Source organism: Amphibalanus amphitrite, unplaced genomic scaffold (assembly GCF_019059575.1).
Source record: "Amphibalanus amphitrite isolate SeventyFive unplaced genomic scaffold, NRLGWU_Aamphi_draft 000036F_arrow, whole genome shotgun sequence".
In the NCBI taxonomy this organism is placed as follows: Eukaryota; Metazoa; Arthropoda; class Thecostraca; order Balanomorpha; family Balanidae; genus Amphibalanus; species Amphibalanus amphitrite.
The window spans coordinates 444788-466128 of NW_024881532.1; the positions used below are offsets into that span (position 1 = coordinate 444788).

A 21341-nucleotide genomic window follows, 5' to 3' on the forward strand; every position below is an offset into this window, starting at 1 on the left:
CATCTAATGCGCATAAACACCACCACTCGTGTGTGCTAGCAGTGTAATATTGATCGGAGCTCGGCATCGGAATGTTGGTTGCGATAAGATAAGAGAAATCGGGGCGCAGTTGAGCGTAAAACTCGTCAAGGAAGAGGCGTGAGCCCTAACGAGCAATACGCAAGGGTGAATTGATTCATTCACTTACCGTGCTTCGGGCTGTAATCCTGATACTGTGATATCAATATCAGATCAGTTAGTTTGAACGGATGGTATTGGTATGCTCGTGAATCGTGATGGCTGTCGATTTCTGAGCTTGCTACACATTGAAAAGGCTACAAGGTTTTAAATCATGGAAGATCCGTTCTACCTTGTTCGAGAGTGAGTACCCTACTCAGTATTATTTATAGTCACTGTGTCTGTGCTCAGCGTGATTTCATCCGGATTCCGGAGTGTGCTGTTAAAGACATTTGTTGGTCAATAATGAATTGCAATACTGCCTTTGGTTTTTACCATGCATAATATTGATTAATTTGCCAGTCATTGTGTTCTTGTTTTTCAATCTTAAACACTGGCTGATCCAGAAAAGCAGTCTTGGACGCTGCAGGGGGCATGATCCCAAAAGCATTCTCCAAACTCCAAAAACTCGTAGAATTTTGAAAGCTTTTACACTGTTCTGCAGTTTAAAACAAACTTAACTTTCCCTTAAAGTTGCATGGTTTTCATTTTATTAGAAAACAAGGTATTGTTGATTTGGGGCTCTGTGGGGGTCATTTGCGCCAAATACCCCAGTACTCTCTTAACAGATGTCACCCCAATCATCATCATCATCATCATCACATTTATTTGCATCACACACACAATGTGAGGTGACAAGGTGAGGTGACAGTTATAACAAGTAGCAGTACATATACATACATTGGGCCAGGTAGGTACATACATTAATGCCTGCAGAACAATGCTAGGCCACGCAAGGACATTCACAAGAGCCAATCATTGGACATTCTAAAACCATCGATAGTACCTATACTTTAGTTCAAGTTGTGTGCCTGGTGCTTTCATTAGTGCTTTCAATGGACTAAGTAGATGATGGTGATAGTTCACATCTAACTAATTGGTCACCTTGGAACAATGTTTGGGCATGGAAAGTATAACAAGAAATGTTTATGGATGAAGTATGAAGAAATCAAAGTATTAAGTAAAGACCAAGAAGGTAAATTAATAATCATAGTTTGAGTTCACACTTCACATTTCTTAGATGGAATGGGTAACTTATCAGCTTTTGGAGTGTGGTTTCATGTGTCACTGCAATTTGCATACAATTAGTATATAATGACATTTTTTCTTATATTCCATCAATTTGGATAATGTTCTCAGCTTTCACTCCTAGTGATATTGTGCCTCCCTCTCATACGAACAGTTCCAATGACATTTTGACCTGGTGTGGGCCTTGACATCACCTTCCCTTCCCAGCGATGTGTAGTCCCACCTGTGACGTCGCCTACCGCCCCCAGTGACGTAGTGAAGGCGCTGGCCAAGCTGCGCGGCCTGTACCAGCGGCGCAGTGAGCTCGAGTCGGTACCGGCCACCGCCGCCGAGCGTACCTGGACGGAAAGTGAGCTGTGTAACGCGCTGCGCAGCATCGAGTGGGACGTCGAGGACCTCCAGGAGACAATCGATATCCTTTACGAACAGATCGACGTGGCAAGGAGAAGGGAGCTTCAGCTGCTGTCACTGCTGGATCGCGATATTGTGCGCTGGGATTGCGGAAAAACTGCTAGTCGCTCTTCGACCAAGCCTTTGTTCAACTGAAGTATCGCTTTGGCTACCGTTTCCCTACACCATTCTTGCATCACTTTCGTTTTTATATCACTTATTCAGCATGCATGGACAAAGGTGTTTCTTCAACAAGCTCATTTGTATAGAACACATTTAAGACCCTGTCATTTTCGACACTTAAGCGATTATTTGTATTTTTAAAGTTCCTTAATCGCCGTGCACGTATCGTCGAGAAGAACCAGAAGCAGTTCCGTCTGAGCGAGGCGGACCTGCAGGCGCGGCGCAGCTTCGTCAAGGCGACGCGGGACGAGCTGGACGCCCTGAAGGAGCGGCTGAGCCTGAACCGGGCCGCGGACACGGACCGCACCGCCCGACAGGTGCGCCGGGCGCTCCAGGCGCCGGGAGGGGTGTGCTGAATGCTGATGGCACCCACTGCTGCACCCGAGCACAGTTGGCAAGCAATGCATCTTGCATGTGACTATGTCATACACAGAGGTCTTCCTTGATGGTGAAGGTTATACTTTACATCTTAGCGACTAGCATACTTTTAACAAGCAAGCTAATTGATTTAACCTCGAGGCTCAAATGTACGGGTTATGAAGTGTTAAATGGCTATGCAATGCATGCGGCTGACAAGCACCTGATTGTTCAATTTCATTTTTTATGATTCTTTTAACTAATAACTTATTTGAACCATAACCATTTAGGCTAGCGGTACTCGCGTGTTGCCAACCAGACCTAGAGAAAAGGCACGTCACTTCTCGCCTCTTGCTCGCACCTTATTTACATAGCTGTATAGGTATTCGAATGCCCTGTAGCCTGACAGTGTTGCATGGTGCATGTACTGGTACTAACATAAAACATTGCCTGCATGCGCTATAGGAGCTAGAAGAAGCTGACGAGCTGCCTCCCGCATACAACGTGAGTAGATATGCATGTCTTGGTTGGATATGTTAAAATATAAGCTGTGCCCGTAACGTGGAACCTGGAGGCCTCCACTCCACGAAGTGTAAGCAGCATGTGTAAAAATTAGTGTGTGCTGACTGCTGTAAGCCATTTCTTCTCCATCAATTCGCGGCTAACGCTACTTACGAATTACGATGGGAATTTCGGGTTCACCGAGAAGTTATTCTTTCGGTTCTGGTAAATATGATGAACGCTTTCGTGATACTTGAGGCTGCTACCATGTTATTTTTGACAGAGGTGTTAAATTATTGTTGATGCGGCCTTAGTACGCCTGTTTGACCAGCTGGTGATGACACATCTTCATCTTCATCTTCGTGTTATCGGGGCAAGAGGCACGATGTCCTGTAGGGCCCGTTCTCGCCGATTTCCATAACTTCACTTAGTACTCAGTCTGTTACAGGAGTGGAGTACCAGATCGACTCCCAGTGTGCATCCAGCCTGTTCTTAAAGACGTTGACTGAGGGCGAATGTACAATTTCTGCTGGAAGCCCGTTCCAATCGTTAATACACCGCACAGAAAATGAATTCAGTCTGGCACGGCAGGTTGCACGAGGCTTCCGTAGTTTAAGTGTGTGACCCCGAGTTCGCCTTTCAGGATTCGTTGCCAGAAGCTCTGAAGGATCAGTATCAACGTGGCCGTGCAGCATCTTGTATGCGTGAATCATATCCATGCGTCTACGCCGATAGTACAGTGACGGGAGCAGCAATGCATGTGTGCCAATCTCAATGTCCTCGCCATTCAGCCACTCCTATCAGCCCTATCTGACGTCATACCCCCCACATCTGTCTCCAGCCGCTGCTGGAGCAGCCCTCCAGCCCTCCGGAGCGGCCCCAGGCGCCGGCCAAACCAACCGGTGGCTCCTCCGGCGGTGGATACAGCAGACTGCGGGAGGATGAGCCGCCCGAGTCGCCGCTGCAGGAGCAGCGCCAGCAGCAGCGCCGCCTGGCGGGAGAACAGCAGCGCCACCTGGACAGGATCGGCCAGTCGGTCGGCACACTGCGGGATATGTCGCAGCGGCTGGGCACTGAGGTCGACGACCAGAGCATGTGAGTTGGGTGTCGTAACCACCATAAAGGGACTGACGCTAAATGTGCCTTATCTTCAATTCTTCCGTATGTAATAGTGGGTGTCATGCTATGGCTAATGTAAAGTAAAAGTGCTGGTGACAGGCAATTACTTGCGATTCTGCTAATTAAAGGGACTATCCCACCTTCTAAAATGTTGTTAAAATCAGGTAAATTGTACCCGACTTTATAGATTGGATGACCAGGAACACGGTTCTGGCATTTATTTTTCATTAAACATCTTAGGCTTCCCATATTCCAAACACAAACATTCAAATATGTGACGTCACAACCCAAAATAACCTCCTTCCTCAGGCCACATTACTGTCATAAAGTTGATTCTTTTTACTCTGTAGGCACCACAACAAAGTTCAGACCAAGTTTTAAACAATTTTTTAACGAACAAACCCATTTAAATCAGAATGACTAAACGAGGTGACGTCACACTAACGGTCGGTCCATGTTGAAGATAGGGCCTTGTGCAAGGCCCATTTTCAAATGAAGGGAACGAATTTCTTCAACACCAAGAGGCTGGGTGGGTTGCAACCTAGATAGATAATGGTTTCTGAACCTCGCCGCAAACTTGGCTATCTCAACTCAAACCCCATGTTAAAGGTGGGATAGTCCCTTTAAGTTGTTCTTCGATGTGTCGTCCTTGTCAGCATCTCACCAACATTGACGGCCTTCTACTGCTGACCTTTACCCACTCTCACCCCCAGTATGATCGAGGACATCACCCACGAGGTTGACGCCGCCCAGGGCAAGGTGGACACCACCATGAGCCGAATGATGAAGGTCCTCAGGATCTCCAACGGTGAGCCAGATTCCTCTCCTCTCTCGAGAGACACGGTAGGATCCGGGAGGGAGGTAGATAGAGCAGCGGGGGAGATTAATGGCTCGTTGATGATGGTAGATGACGGTGATGCACCTATTGCCTTTTTCTGTTTGTTGCAATGAAAAAATATTCTTTTGATTTTTCACAGTATGCCGTAATGGGTGATTGAGGAATCCATCTTAGAAATATGCCAAATTCTTGCGTCCATGGTCCTGTGAAAACGCTTATATGGTGCTCCATGTATTGTTTTTCTTAGGAATATTTTAAGGCCCCGAGCTCATTCAGCTCTATGAAGGCATCTCAGTTCCTTGTTATTTCACTCTAAAAGTGCGATAGAAAGTGCTCAAAATGTGAACTGTCTTGCCACCGGTTCCTCTGACCTGACGGCCCCTCCTGTGTGTCCCGCAGACAAGCGGCAGTGGACGGCGATCGGCGTCCTCTCGGGCATCATGCTGATCGTCGTCCTCATGTTCTTCTTCATCTAGTCTTCCCGATCCCGCCGCCACGAGCGGCAGGACGTGCCGCACAGAGTGGCTGGACATGCTGAACGGGTGCCGTCAGGAGAGCGGCCTTCCTCCCACCGAGTGTGGTGGCGCCTGGGCTGGGGTTCGGCCCGGGATACCGCCGTCCATTGACTCCCAGTCAGCCGTGCAGTCTGTCGAGCTGGGTGGAGTCGAGTCTTACTGGGTCTGGGGAAAGAGCTTAAGTCAGAGAAGCAATCGTATACAGGTGATAGAATCGTAGAATTAAGGCGCTTGGGCTACGCACACAGTCGTCACTGTGTGAAAAGTACAGCGACCAGTACACTACTATACTATGCCAATGGGAAACGAATAAGTGATTGTGGCAAATTGTATATTCATCGAGCATCAGCTGTGTAACGGTTATAGCCTGAGTCGTGTGAAATGAGCATAGCAATAGGATGATAGGCTGAATTTCTCGTCGCGGTCTCCGCTCTCTATAATGCTGATTTGTGACCGTCCACTTTAAACTATGCATGGGAGCTTATTTGATGCTTCGCTGGATTTGCATCTGCCTGCCTTTCGAAAGTGTGCGCGTAAAGACCCCCTGGTCGGTTGACCATTCATTCGCACATTGCCTTCATGGATGATGAAATTTCTCTTGCTTGTCTTGTCTTATTCTTCAGCACCACTTAGCTTAGCTTGGCACCAGATAAAGGCGAGCCTCTAAGCATAGAGGGTACGGGGTGTTAGTTCATTAACCTGGCTGACCGGCCCAGGACGAGTCTTTCCAGACGAAAAGCTTCCTTGTGGCATGTTTGAGCTTGTTCGCTAGGCAGCTGTTGCATGAGGCTTTCGGTTTCTGCTAAACACGAGCCGACTTGGGACATGATAGGTAATATGAATGTCCTCATTGGCGGGTATTTGAACTGTTTTTGCCTCGCGATATTTTCACACAGCTTGGTCGGCAAGTTCAAGTTTTTACTCCCTGCAATGTTCCCCAATCCATAAAGTGCTCACGCGTGCTTAGTGCTTGTCAAGTATATTTTGCTCAACTCCTCCTCTCATCTGTCCTTCTTGCTCAACTTCTGATGCATGGCCGTCAAATAAGCAGCTCACCGACATTCCTGTGATTTTTTGTCGTGAAATACTTGACGTGCTTATTTACCAATCATGTATTTATATATGCGGTTCGAGCATTTCGTTTATTGTAATCAATCGTTCACGTTGCCTATAGACAGATGCTATTAGCTTACAGCTGCGATGCGCTTAGTACGGGGCCAGTGTTCCTGTTCAGTCTATGCATTGTAACTGATTGTAAAAGACAACACACCGCGGTAGTGTTTTATTCTCAGGTAGCTGTAGCACCGTCTTCATTCCTGAATCGGGCTTTAACGATGGTGTTTGTGTCGGTGATCGGTATGAAATCGTTATGATTATTACACAGGTACGGGGTGTGATTGTATGCAGTGTAATCCGTCTAGTCATGGGCCGCTCGATATACGATAACGGTACCGTGCTACCGGGTCGTGTGGGGCGCGGCGGGCGGCCGCTAATTGCCTAATAAACGGCGCACCGGTCCACTGTCGCTTTTTACTCACTGTGCTCGTCATCATATGTCAGCGTCGGATGTCGGAAGTAGAACCATGACAGTTGCGGCCTCTGTGCGGTCAACGGATTAATTATAGCTGCTTCATCCGCTGCCCAATGTGACACTTTTGACGACCTTCGTAATCTGGATTTTTTTTTTTTATCATAAAGGGCGTTTCTGGTCCACTAATTGCAAAGGGGAATCCAGCACACACCAAAACGTTCAGTAACTAAGTAAAAGTGTACCGTCCCCAGTGCTTCTTCGCCATAAGGTCGATCAATGACCATTCTTCCCGTTTGGTTGATGTGACCTTGGCCACATTCTCCAGCTCGCAATTCGTCACTGCGAGAGGCGAGATCTCCCCGACGAATCCGAATCCGAATCCGACTCACGCAACCCGCTCCTCATCCTGATTCACCGTACCATTTCCGGAACGGCGCTACTACACCTTCCTCTGGTTCCGGTCTGTGCGTGACGTCATCAGCTTCCGGTGCTACCTTATCGGTTCCAGTCGCGACCTCGGGGGCGGGGTTACCCCACGGCGGAGCTCGGTTGCAATTTGTAAATACGCGGGGCGGGGGGATTCCACACTCGCCCACCTTTACGCCTGGGCTGTGCAACTCGCTCGGGGCCCTCTGGGCGGACAGTGGCGTTTCATTAGCCCCGTTTACATAGGAGTTGCCAGATTCACATGCCAGCTCGATCTACTTTCAGGTGTTCGGCCTCCGCCATGTCGACAAATGCTGCGCAGCAAATACAAAATCCAGAAATGTGGTAATGGAGTTCTGGCCACCAAATAGAAAAAGCCTGCCAAGTTTATGATGCTCTTCATGTTATGTAGTTTTGATAATAAACGACGCATGGGCTTCAAATGAATTGTGTGTCGTACATTTGGGCATCATATGAGTGGAATATTGCAAAGTTTTTACCCATCATTTAAGCATGAGGCTAAATTGTTTCCATGAAAGCGATGAAAATAAAGCTGATTGTTGAGTTCGATGCACTCCTTGCAGCTTATATTTAGCGGATTGCATTTATTCTTATTCTACATTCATTTATAGAAAGATCAAATATGTAACACCCCTTTTCCCGCTTAGGTACCTACCTTCAACCTCTGAGCAGTGACATATTTTCTTGATCGATTCAAAAGGCATGGAAAACACAAAGCAGAAACTGAGTGCGTAAGATATTTGGTAACAAGTATCACATACGCTCTAAATGACTTTCTAAGCAGTTTCGAGAGTCAGTAATTACCTATTTAGGGGAGAGAGGTCATATTGCGCCACCTTAAGGATATCGGCCTATTGCGGCTAAAGTTGACCAGCTGTCATGTTTGATGATATCTCAAATTGTACCTCAGTTATTTTGGCATCAAATTACAACTCCTAATTTGTATCACACCCATAAAAATTAACAAGAGAAAAGTTTTCCGACACACCTGCAAAGGGCGCATTTACGGACTACCCCATCAAAAAGCGCCCATGCCTCTCATGTAAAAGCGCCCTATTAAAAACAACGGTTTGCCACCTAACTAAGTAGCCTAATTGAACGTGTCAGCCCATTAACCATTTATGCTGTGAAGGCTAAGGTAATGGTAAGGTAAGCGCTCTAATAATCAAAGTGTTCAATGAAATGTGTCCCAACCACCAGATGCTGTTTCTCTGGGTTGAAGAATAGGGCGCAAATAGGGTGGGCGCAATTACGAATGGAACATATTTTTCATGAGCTTCAAATATGGCGAGGACAGCGAAGCCACGGTGGTGATAAACTTTCAAAACTACCATTAAACGAGCAATTAACAATGATTATTAGTTGAATCACTATCTCTAAGATAAACCATGACACTAGCAAAGGTCGAAATAGACTGTTTCGCGTAAGAAAATAGAGGAAATCACAAAAAATGGTCTGTGAGAAAGCTGAGACACCTCACCTGCCCCCGTGGACCGGAATTAGAGCGAGTTATTGGTGGTGAAGTAAATGCACACATTCGAGCATTCATTCGAATCGAATTTTGGACAGGAGGAAGGTGTGGCGCATTTAAGAACATGGCGCAATATGACCTCTCTCCCCTAATCACGTTGCGCTCATTCATAAAGTCAAACAAATACCTAAACCGATTGGTAGCGTCATCTAGGCGATCATAAGTGCCAAACTGCTAGTTGAAGACTTCTATTATAGATGGCACTGCTAGACAAGCCAGAGCGTAAGCCAGAGGATTTTACCACCGCCGTGAAAAATTCCTAACCAAAGGTGCACTCCGGTCCCCTCAACATAAAACTCTCGATATTTCTCTAACCAATCAGAGTAAGCCTTGCTCGGCGCTGATTTGCTCATCAGAAAATGACGTCATTAGCGAGCCACGGCGTTCAAGCTATTTTGTGGCGGCTCAGGTGATCCACTTAGAAGTCATATTTTGATGTTTTTAGAAAAGTCTGATGAATGCTTTTATATTTTCAGAAAAGCACCCCTAATGTTGTTGTTGATAAACACAACTTCGCTATTTTTGCCAACAGTAATAAGACAGGAAATCATCTGTTGGTGGGTCTTCACGCTAAATCTACCACCCCCAACTACGTCATCATCGTTCCTGAGCATGCTGTACTTGGTCATAACTTCGTTGCCCAGCACTAGTCTAGCCTTGATTTCCGCCAATCAGAGTGCAGAGCTGTCTGCCAAGAGACAGCAGTACTCGATATTAGTGGTGGGCCAAATACTTGTTTTCTCAGATGTTTTTCTTTGGAGCCTTTTATATCTTACTTTTGTTTATATTATATATCGCTTTATATTTTGTTTTTGTAAAGAATATCCGCATATATTGTGATTTATATAGCTTGATTTAGCTAATATGGCAAAGTGTTTACGAAGGGGTGCAGGGAGATATGGCAGCAGATATGGTGCTTGCAAGTAGTCTTTGTACGCATGAAATAGTACCTTTTTTCGAGCCGAAAATAACCTATTTATTGCAATTTATTGATGTATCATGCCTGAATTCCGAAAAAGTGCTCTTCGTAGCATTGAATACAGTCACTTGTGTAGTTGCAAAAGGTCACTGGCCAGTTTTGTGATATCTCTAGGCCAGCTAGGGAAATGTCTAAATGCTATGTAAACAGGGTTCCTGTTTACATAGCATTTAGACATTTCCCTAGATGGCTTAGAGATATCACAAAACTGGCCAGTGACCTTTTGCAACTACACAAGTGACTGTATTCAATGCTACAAAGACCACTTTCTCGGAATTCAGGCATAATACATCAATAAATTGCAATAAATAGGCTATTTTCGGCTCGAAAAAAGGGTACTATTTCATGCGTACAAAGACTATTTGCAAGCACCATATCTGCTGCCATATCTCCCTGCACCCCCTCGTAAACACTTTGCCATATTAGCTAAGTAAAGCTATATAAATCACAATATATGCAGATATACTTTACAAAAACAAAATATAAAACGATATATAATATAAACAAAAGTAAGATATAAAAGGCTTGAAAGAAAAACATCTTAGAAAACAAGTATTTGGCCCACCACTAATATCGAGTACTGCTGTCTCTCGGCAGACAGCTCTGCACTCTGATTGGCGGAAATCAAGGCTAACTAGTGCTGGGCAACGAAGTATGACCAAGTACAGCATGCTTAGGAACGATGATGACGTAGTTGGGGGTGGTAGATTTAGCGTGAAGACCCATCAAGAGATGATTTCCTGGCTTATTACTATTGGCAAAAATAGCGAAGTTGGGTTTATCAACAACAACATTAAGGGTTCTTTTCTGAAAATATAAAAGCATTCATCCTAGACTTTTCTAAAAACATCAAAATATGACTTCTAAGTGTATCACTTGAACCGCCACAAAACAGCTTGAACGCCGTGGCTCCCTAATGACGTCATTTTCTGATTAGCAAATCAGCGCCGAGCAAGGCTTACTCTGATTGGTCAGAGAAATATCGGGAGTTTTATGTTGAGGGGACCGGAGTGCGCCTTTGGTTAGGAATTTTTCACGGCGGTGGTAAAATCCTCTGGCTTAGCTCTGGCTTGTCTAGCAGTGCCATCTATAATAGAAGTCTTCAACTAGCAGTTTGGCACTTATGATCGCCTAGATGACGCTACCAATCGGTTTAGGTATTTGACTTGATGAATGAGCGCAACGTGATTAGAGGTAATTAGGTACTGACTCTCGAATCTGCTTAGAAAGTCATTTAGAGCGTATGTGATACCTGCTACCAAATATCTTACGCACTCAGTTTCTGCTTGGTGTTTCCATGCCTTTTGAATCGATCAAGAAAATGTCACTGCTCAGAGGTTGAAGGTAAGCGGGAAAAGGGGTGTTATATATTTGATCTTTCTATAAATGAATGCAGAATATGAATAAATGCAATCCGCTAAATGTAAGCCGCAAGGAGTGCATCGAACATAACAATCAGCTTTATTTTCATCGTTTTCATGGAAACAACTCAGGGGTGGAGATCTGTCAAAATTTCAGCGGGGGTCCAGGCCGGGCAGATGGAGGCGGGCTGGATGCAGTACCGTTGACTTACATAGCAGTAATTCGTTTTCAGGGGGGTCCTGACACCCCGACCCCCCCCCGAGATCTCCACCTCTGAAACAACTTAGTCTTATGCTAAAATGTTGGGCAAAAACTTTGCAATATTCAACTCATATGATGCCCAAATGTACGACATACAATTCATTTGAAGCCCATGCGTCGTTTATTATCAAAACTACATAACATGAAGAGCGTCATAAACTTGGCAGGCTTTTTCTTTTTGGTGGCCAGCACTCCATTACCACATTTCTGGATTTTGTATTTGCTGCGCAGCATTTGTCGACATGGCGGAGGCCGAACACCTGAAAGTAGATCGAGCTGGCATGTGAATCTGGCAACTCCTATGTAAACGGGGCTAGGGTTACTGACACTGACAGACTGACAGGGGGTGGGACTGCAGCGATCATCCGCCCTCCACGTTCCGTCATACCTGACGGGAGGTCCGTCCGTCCGGTAGGCCGGCAGCGGGCGGCGGGCGCGCTCCAGACTCCTATGACGTCACGCCGTCAGCTGACTGACTCAGCGAGCGCGCGCGGCCGAACTCCACTGGAGCCGCGCGCAGTTGTGACGCGAGCGGCGGGGTGAGGTGTTGTGTTGAGGTTGCTCGCGAGTGAAGTACGGTGCTAGGGGAGACTGAAGAGAAGTAATCTTGCTGAAGAGTGGGGAGTCTCGATCAGAGGTGAGTTTCTGAACGCACCGTGGGGACTTTTGCGATCCTAGCACGACATAAGTGGCAAATACGAGTATTTTGATTTCCACTTTCTTTATATTCTTTCTACGCAGAATTGCAGGGCATATTTTAACATACTGACTGCGTCCCATTTTGGGACGCAGCCCCCTGCCTTTGGGACGTAGCACTCGCGAAATTTGGACCACTGCGTCCCACACTGAAATGTCACGATTTCAGCGGAAAAGTGCAAGCAATAATAATTAGCATGCCTCGGTCTTTTACTATGCAATAGATGTTGCCTTTCTGATTGCTTTGTGCCCTGATTTACTATGCACCTAAGCACATACATACATGCGCTCTCCAGTCCTTGTGCCCTGCCCTATCCTAGGGTCGTACACCTTGTTATGTCCCATGCCCTACTATACCCCTAGGATATGTGACCTGCCCAGTGCCCTGTCCAAAGGTCTTGTACCTTGCCCTGCCCTTCCTTCAGGCCTTGCGCCCTGCTCTGCATTCAGGCCCTGTGACCCTCTCTGCCCTGCCCAGTGCCCTCAAACCCGATACCTTGTTCATTGTTGTCTTCCCGTCTTAAGGACCCCTTCGGTGCTGCTGCCGGTTCGGGGCTGGGTCCGGATTTCGGGAAAATTGTGCATATCTACTATCTAGTCCTGTTCCTTGCCCTGCCCTCAGATCCAATAATACTGATATTGATAAAAAAATCAAATGTAAGACTTTAGCTAAAGCTGGAGAAGATTATCCATCCCTGGACCTGGGCGGAACCCAGGGAGGCGAGGCGAGTTATCACAAGCAACATAAGTGTCACCTTCAATCCCCTCCGCTCCCCCCTCCCCTGTGGCACCATCCACCGCCCACCACCCATTCATGATTCACATTCGCGTAGTCGCCGTGCTGTACCTGTCGGAGCCGAGGCGGACGTGCGAGCCTGGATGTTAGGCTGACCCGGGCGGAATCGGCGCCCGCCCTTCCGGGGATTCCCGGCCATTGAAACCAAACCAAGGCCGTATAAGAGAGGTAACTAGAATCATCCCGCGATTTCCAATGGACCGGTCGCTAAGCATTAGCGTGACGTCACTGGTGGAGACCGGGCGGCGCCCAGCTCCAAGCTGTACGTCGGGTACATTTGGCACCGTATAGTTGCTATTACTGAACGACGAACGTAACGACAACTAATGACTCTTAATAACTTTTTTACTCACCTAAAGCTGATTTCCTTGACGGTACATTGCCGACCCGAGCCCCAGGGTTGACAATCATGGGATATGGGTCGGATGGGCGACCTCGCGACGGGAGGAGGAACGATTGCAATTGTTGTGTTCCGTACCGCCGATTGCATTCTCTATCTGCACCCGGGGGAGGGGAAGCAGGGGGCACGTGCCCCATCGGATCAGGGGGCCTCTCGGGCCAGAGGGGCCTTGCGACGCCAATTGGCGGCTGAGGGTCCACGCTGGCATCTTTCGACTCAGAAGGGCCCCACAGGGCTCGGAAGAACACCTTATGTGCTCCGAAGAGCCACACTTCTCTCCATAAGAGCCCCACACCGGCTTTTTAGTGTCCCTTGTCGGCCTTTGAGTGCCCCTTGCCGGCTTCTCAGGGCCTATTGGCGACCTCTGAGGGCTACTTGCCGGCCTCTGAGGGCCCTTACCGGCCTATCAGGGACCAGCAGCTCTAAGGGTTCCACACACGCCTGCGATGACCCCTAAACCAGTGGTTGAAGGCCCCCACAACGGCGCCTGCGAGGGCCCTCACCGGCGGCTGTGAATGCCCCACACCGGTGCCTAGCTGAGGGCCCAAGACTGCCACCTCTGAGTGCAACCGGCACCCCTAAATGAGGTCCCGAAACCAGTGCTTCTTAAAGGGACCCTCCCACCTTCAAAAAAGTTAATGAATTGGCACGAAAGTGATGTCGCTCGGCTCAGAAAGAGCGAAAACGAATATCTACCAAATTTCATCGAAAAATATTCACCGGTTTTCAAGATATTAGACTTTTACTTTTGTTTACTTTTTGGGATCTCCGCTGTTCCTAGCGACTTTATTTGAAAGTGCGGCATTTGTTCCGCGCAAAGCAGCATATACCACCGCGTGCTACCAAACGTTTTAGTAAAAGATTTAAAAATCGTTAGATCTCCGCTGACGTCACAAATTCTAAGGGGGCATACCAATGCACTAGCCCCTTAGAATCCGAAAACTGCAAGTTTGAAATTCCATATCTCCGAATTAAATAAAGCATTTGTCGATGTTGTGAGTGCCCAAACCGGTATTTGCAGGCCATGGCCACCAATTTGGCTATCTCAACTCAAAACTAATGTTAAGGTGGGAGTGTCCCTTTAAGACCATATATCGGCGGCTCTGGGGGCTCAACGCCGGAGCCGCATCGGACGGCCACTCACCGGTGACTTTTGAGGGCCCCACACCGACGACTCTGAGGGCCCCACTAGCGTCTGAGTGTACCTTGCTGGTCTCTAAGGACTCCACAGGGCTCCCGAAGGCACCGCAGACCTCTTGAGAGCCCCTTGTCGGTCTCTGAGAACCCCTGTCGGCCTGTAAAGGGTTCGAGCCAGCAGCTCTAAGGGTCCCACACCGGACTGTGACATCCCCACACTGCAGTGTCTCTGAGGGCCCACAACGGCAACTGTGAGGACCCTCACCGGCGCCTCTGAGGGCCCACAGCGGCACCTCTGGGGGCCCGCACCAATGCCTCTGAGAGCATCACACCGGTATCTGTGAGGGCCCACACCAGTGCCTCCAAAGGCTCCATAACCGGCGGCCCTGAGGGCCCTACACGGGTGATTTTGAGGGGCGTACCGAAGGCACCACACAATTCCTTAGTCTCGCTGAGCTTCTATCCCAATCCCATACCGGCTTCTATCCCAATTCCGGCTCAACTTATTATCAGCCCCCTCCCCCCTCCATGGGTCAGCAGCGCCGCGCCGGTGTCGGGGGCCAGCGCCATCGGGGCGGCAGTCGGCCACGCGCACTCAGTGGTTAGCGCTTAGCACCGGCGGCTAGCGCACGCCCGGTGTGTTATCGGCCGTGAGCCGCTCCAAAACGGCTGCAGTAACTTGTCGATATAAGTAGTAAGCAGATGCAGAGATGCAGGTGGATAAGGTATGTGCCCTTTCCGATCGAAGCATGTGCCCTATGCCACCTTTGGGACGCAGTAAAAAATCCCTAAAATATGCCCTGCAGAATTGTCCAGTGTATCCGAATCCGACCTTAAATCGCTTTAAAAATGATGACTTACACATCAAAATACGTCACAAAGTGAAGGCTTGCGCTGACTAGCACCATGCCCCTAGGATAAGGCGAAAAATTACATGACAACGGAACGCCTGCTCACTCGTTTAATCAAGCACCAATCCGATGTTGCGACATGTTTTTACAATCTGTATTTAATGAGGAATACGAGCATATGCATGAAAAGTTAGAAAAATAATCCAAAGGTATGATTTTTTAATGAAATACAAAAAATGTCAATATGTCACTTGTCTCGGAGATTTGACTCGGCAAATCATAGCCTTACAAAGTGAGTTACGCGGTGTTACGTGTGGAAACACATATCAAAATATTCTCCCATAAATTCTGCATTGGAATCAACTCTTATCTTTTGCCCAATTTTGCCCAAACAGCTACTACGAGACATCAAAGCAGATGATGTCGTATGGCTCCCAGCGCTCTGCCGCGCTGCCCGGCGCCGCGGCGGTCAGCTGACTGCGGCGTACCGCCGCAGGAGTTACGTGTGGAAACACATATCAAAATATTCTCCCATAAATTCTGCAGTGGAATCAACTCTTATCTTTTGCCCAATTTTGCCCAACCAGCTACTACGAGACATCAAAGCAGAAGATGTCGCGTGGCTCTCTGCGCTCCGCCGCGCTGCCCGGCGCCGCGGCGATCAGCTGACTGCGGCGTACCGCCGCAGGAGTAGTGTCGTGCTGGGAGGGGCAAAGACCCCACAGTGGAACGGTGCCGTGTGGATGGGTAGTGATCTGACATGTGTTTTACCTTACACTGGCAATGATTATATCAAATTGATATGCCGTCCCAGTCCTGTCTCGCGAGCGTGCCATACATTCTCGGTATAATGCACTCCTAGAAAGATTTTGCGATATGGTGTGTTTGAATTTCCCCAGCTTAGTGGCTGCTGAGTCGGCTCCAGTCACGCTCTGTTTGCAGAACCCGACCCGTTCGGCGGATTTGTTGACGACCGTTGAACGTAATTCATTGGCCCTTCAGCCCAGTGGCCACGAGGGTGCACGTGAAATAGCACGCATACTGGCGCATACTAAACGATTTTAATGCAGCGCGTGCGGAGCGAGTGTTGCAAAAGATGCGTGGCTGTAGTCTATAAAGAACTTGAACGGCTTGCGCGCTCAAACACTCTGACACGCGCGCCTCGCCCCCAGCCCCCTCCCCCCACGCAAGCCATTTTCTCACACATCGCAACCTCGATTCTCGGCCAACAAGTGTGATTTCCGATCGGAAGAGCTCCACTTTGCGAACAGAAGACTGCTGCTGCGGCTATGACATGAGCCATTACTGGTGACTCGTTCCCGCGTTCCGGAGTTTTGGGCGGCAGTTTGAGCGGAATGTTGCCGTTCGGAGCGGAATGTTGCCGTTCGATGCGCCTAAAGCTGCAACGGTTCGGCGGCCGCCCGTGGGAGCGAACTTCCTGGGATGTGCACCGCGTGCCGCCCTCCCCAGGCTGCGAAGCTGCCCAGGGTACGGCCACGGTGGCGACGACGGGCGGGCGGAACGCCTCCCAGCCGTGTGCGGCCGAATCCACAGCCCATTGTTGCATTGAAGTCACCTGAAGATCGGCCGGCCGGAGCGGGGCAATACGACGAATGTGTACGTACTGCACAAGAGCGCAACCCGAGAGCTCCGTGCAAGATAGGCAGCGACCTGGCGCTTTTCGCTGAGTTGCTCTTTGTTGGTTCGAGGCGAGCGACCAGCATGCTTGCGATACGGCCAGCCGGAATAAATTTGCATGATTGCATAATGCACGGTGCTTTGTGACCGTGGTTGGGTCGAAGCGGGCGGAACTGGATGGGCGACACGGGAAGGGACGACGCGAAACGAGATCACAACTAAGGATTGTTGGTGCCGTATATGTCAAGGCAGCGGTAACTTGAGACAAACATCCCCGTTTGCCAGTCGAGTTATCGCACTCGAAATTCTGACGGCCTGTTTGGAGACAAGTCCTCTGAGCGCATCCAGTCTCCAGACGAGACGACGACTACTAGCTAGATCCGGTCACCTTAAGATCCTCCAACCAGCGCCATCTCCAGCCTCGGCTCATCTAACATCTGTATTCGTCAACACACCGATGTCAAATTGCGTCTCCCATCAGCTTCGACACCGATTGGCCCCGTGGTCTCTCACTGCCAACCGCCAGTGCCGACCGTCGCCGCTCCAACGCTGTTGTGGCGCGCAGGGAACCGGTTTGGTTCGGCGCACCTCGCGTCGGCCACTGGCTGTGACGCCGTAGTACGATACGTTACTCCCCCGTGGCCGACCGACGGAGGTCTGTCTGAGGGACTGGGCCTGGGGAGTGGTCTCTAGCCCCCACGGACCGGTGGGAAGACCCATGCAGGGATTGGCTGGTTTACGCGCGCGGGGAGCGTCCGCGGCGGACCGAACGACGCCGTGTCGACGGCAACTGCGTCCGGGTCAGGCGCATTTATAGAGGCCCTAGCCTTGATCAGGTCTTACGAGACGGGAGCGAAGGACACCAACCGGGTCCTACCTGGCCGATGATAACAAGGGTTTAGTTAGTTATCGGGGATTAGAGATTCAAAGAAGATTGGTGGTTTAACTGCTGACAGATGGACAACAACCGGTGAAATTTACGGATGGTTACGGTCCTCACTCGCTCTCACCAGCGTCTCTCGGTCCTCTGTGAACTGTGGAGTGTCGTTAGTCGGTGCGCGCTCTGCGTGGCGCAGGCAGACCCCACGCACGGCACCTCCCACCCACTGCGGCGCCGGGGTGCAGGACGGCGTCGCGCGCGTCTGCCGGCCGCACTGCCTGTCCCCCCGCCGACCACCCTACGTTCTATATACCCTGGACCACCCAACCAGCGGCCGTCGTTATTGATGGTGGCGAACCGCACGCGTCCGGTCGGACTGACAGACGCCCGGCGGCCGGTGTCCGCTGCCGAGCCGCTGACGTGCCCTGCACTCTCTGTTCGTGCTCGTAGCTCTGCCCTGCTCCGCGCTGCCCTGGCTTCTGTTTATTATTCTCCTGCACTGTCCTGTCCGGGACCCATTTCAATGCTAAATACCAAGTCCTGCCTGCAATGCCCTAGCTGTTCTGCCCTGAACTGTGTCCTCCTGTCCTGTTCCGTGTTCTGTGTTTTGTCCGGTATCCTGCCCGTGTCCTGATTCGCCTCATGTGCCGTCTGCTCCTTTGTATGTCTGGTCCGGTCTGTCTCTCGGCTGCGCCCGGTCGACCTGCAGGGTGCGGCGGGTCCAAAGTGTAACGAGCGTACGATGAACAGCGCTCTCCACTGCCGTGTTTCGGCTCACGTGTCTGTCCCTGTTAGTGATGTCAATTACGGAAAATCGGAATACCGATACCAAACCAAATACCAACCAAAACCACGGGAAAATACCGAAACCAAACCAACTTGGGAAACTGAGGGAAATACCAACTTTTTACCAATTTATTAGCCTCTTATACATTAGTGAGGGCTTATGATACCAACAAAATACCAAACATATTACGATTGAAATACCAAATACCAAGTTGGTATCGGTTTGGTATCGGTATACCAAAAAGTTGGTATCCGATTGACATCTCTAGTCCCTGTCCTCTGATACACACCGTGCCGGTGTGAGCGGTCTCTTTGATCCGCCTCCGCTCCGGAATGGCTGCAGTGGTTCTGTGAGCCTTCGGACGGTGAAGGATGGCAGACGAGTGAAGGAGGAGCGCCCTCGCCACGGCTGGCCTAGGAGAGACAATGGGACCAACTGGGACGGGCGTCACTGCGGCACTCCGCGCGGGCGTCTGGGCCGACACCCACCGTTTGAGGTGCGGGGCGCCCGGCGCCTTGCACCCATCAGATAGGGAACCGCCTTACACTCACTACACGGGACCGCCCTGCAACCATGACCGGTGGGTGGGCTCGTCTGCCAGATTAAGGGTGTGTCCCGAAGGGGCGCCTATTACATAGACTAATTGCGTGGGTGTGAACGGTGGAGCTGCGCCTTTGTCGAAGTGTGGGTTGGTGCACCCTTGTCCATCCGTCCATCCGTCCTCCCGTCTGTATGAGAGAGTGGGTGGGCTGGTGACGACACTCGAAACGCGGTGTGGGCTAGTGCACCATCCGCTGGCCCGAGCTCGTGTGAGTGTTGGTGCTGAGACACGGCTAAAAGTATAGATAGGCCGCTGTCTGTCCGTTCTTCTAACCGTCCGAGTGAGTGGGTGGATGCGTGACCGAGGGCCGTCCGTCGCTCGTGACACGGCTGGTCGCCCGCCCCGCCGCCCTAGACCCACCTCAGATACCGCCCCACGGTGCCGTGCCTACCGCACCCCGTCAGCGCAGAGGCAACGGGCTCCTCTGGTGGATGACGGTGCTCCTAACATGCTGAAAACTGGCGTGACGGGATGTTGGAAAGGCTGCCCGCGGCCCGGGCTGACGGCAGGCCGAAGCAATAGTTTGAAATCAGATAGACAAACAGCATCAGGCGAGCGTGTCTTCGATTCAAGCAGCATTCACGCAGCAAAACAACAGTCCGCTAAGCTGCTAGGCTTGAATCAAGGCTATCTATTCAAAATAAACTTGGTCGCTGTAGGGGCTAGCTGGCTCGCGGCGGTGCTGTTTTTGTCCTGCTGCTCGGGCTGACCGGCGTCGGTCAGTGCCAATCACTGACGACCTCAGAGACGGCTGTGGCGGCTGATACTGGCGATATGTCCGGTAAGCGGAGCCATCCGACACCGATTGGAAGGGTGGTGGATTGAACTCCGTCGTTCTTGGGTCGGTTGGTGGGCGGTGGATGAGACGTCGCCTACCCGCGGGTTCGGTCAGACGTCCGATAAACGGGCGCCTCCGAGGGCCGGTCTCTGTTTACCCCGCTCTGTGACTGCTGCCGCTCGACGGACGACCGTCACGGCCCGGCGTCTGGTGAGACTCAGTGGACCGGCGCCGACACGCCGCTGCAAATCCTGCGGCCATCGCAGGGCGCGCGGTGGGCGCCGCTTACGGACAGTGGGGGACGCGGCGCCGTGGAGGCGATGTCACCAACCTGTTCTGTAGGATGTGACGACAGTTATGCGAGTTTCTTGACGTTGATAATGCGTTTGTTTCCCGCAGAGTACCTACTCAAGATGATAAAAAGAATACCTGATTCCTCTTGATTTACCAGTTATGTGTCTTCTACAGCTCGCACTCCTATTCAGCATTCAGCATTCTGCGTATTTCAGCCTCTCAGATTGACGACCATAAATGTCAAGACCGGGACCCAATCCACTTGTCTGCGGTGGTGCGACGGTGTCTGGTTTCCACTTGTTTTGCTTGTCGGGACACCCCTTTCCTATTAGCATTGGGTAAACGAACGACACGGCTGATGTGCAGCGGCAGAATTTGTTGACTGGAGATGATCTCAGTTGTGCCCTGTGGGCCGTCCTATTACGGTTTGAAGGAGATTGCTGTCAATCACGACAACAGTTTCTAGATATATTCTTTTGAATTGATTTGCAGCATATAGACGATGGTCCTGTTCAGTAATCATATAGTCACTACCTTGTTTGGTCAAAATGATAACAGGCTGAATTTGAACATAATTATAATGCAATTAATGCAATTACAGTCACTGCGATTCAAATGAGAGCCTCGACGAGATATAGGTAAGTGCCAATCTGTCTGAGTGTCACGTTTAGTATAAACATTCACGATTGTTGCGCATACCTAACCCATATATTATCCTGAGCCATTGTTACCGGTACATCGGCATTGTTTCAGTGTCCCAAAATTGAGTTTTGTCTTGGGTGTCAGAGGGGAAAATTACCTACCAAAAAGAGGGGAGAGAGTGGAAAACTGCTGATTCGATTAGATCAAAAAGGAGTGAGAAATGACAAAAAGCATGCATTTTATTCTAGGGTGTAGAATGTTTGATGCTAACTGGGCATCCACACAACTGTCTTTCTATAGGTAAAAAATCTATGTTTTCTTGGTTGGGACTTGGGAGTGGAAAATTGTTCTTAAAAATGGTGGTGAGAGTGGAAAATGAATTTCATTTGGATGTCGTTTCCCACCCAAATAGACAAATTTTGGGACATTGCATTGTTTCGCATTTTTGTCCGACAGGATGGCCTCGAAACCGGTTCCACTAGCTTCATCTGTGCCCATAGGCCATATTACTGTTCATTATTCATGTTGAGTGACACTTTACGGTGTCACTGACCATTGTTTTCGAAGGTGCAGGGTGTCACT

General features: G+C 49.7%; 2 protein-coding genes across 3 annotated transcripts in view; both read left to right on the forward strand.

Moving 5' to 3' along the window:
- The first annotated feature begins 6 nt into the window (after positions 1–6).
- On the forward strand, positions 7–6668 carry LOC122371699 (syntaxin-6-like). Of its 2 annotated transcripts, XM_043348257.1 has the most exons (7): positions 7–360; positions 1494–1657; positions 1981–2135; positions 2641–2679; positions 3518–3771; positions 4509–4603; positions 5033–6668. In XM_043348257.1, exons 1-7 carry the CDS (start codon positions 332–334, stop codon positions 5107–5109), a joined length of 813 nt encoding a protein of 270 aa, XP_043204192.1. In that variant the 5' UTR covers positions 7–331; the 3' UTR covers positions 5110–6668. The 2 variants fall into 2 exon arrangements, with proteins under 2 accessions (XP_043204192.1, XP_043204200.1); XM_043348265.1 differs by lacking the exon at positions 2641–2679 and having other exon boundaries at positions 8–360.
- A 4924-nt stretch (positions 6669–11592) lies between these two features.
- The window catches only part of LOC122371709 (integrin alpha-PS3-like), a 78104-nt gene continuing 68355 nt past the window's right edge, over positions 11593–21341 (forward strand). The window contains exon 1 of the mRNA XM_043348277.1: positions 11593–11896. The gene's annotated coding sequence lies outside the window, so the exon portion shown is untranslated. The remainder of the gene's footprint in view (positions 11897–21341) is intronic.

Bases quoted from the DNA above. Each gene is read 5' to 3' on its own strand.
- LOC122371699 (XM_043348257.1), top strand. From the start codon at position 332: ATGGAAGATCCGTTCTACCTTGTTCGAGA. The intron at 2,136-2,640 runs GTGCGCCGGGCG...CATGCGCTATAG, and splicing joins CGGACCGCACCGCCCGACAG to GAGCTAGAAGAAGCTGACGA. The intron at 2,680-3,517 runs GTGAGTAGATAT...ATCTGTCTCCAG, and splicing joins AGCTGCCTCCCGCATACAAC to CCGCTGCTGGAGCAGCCCTC.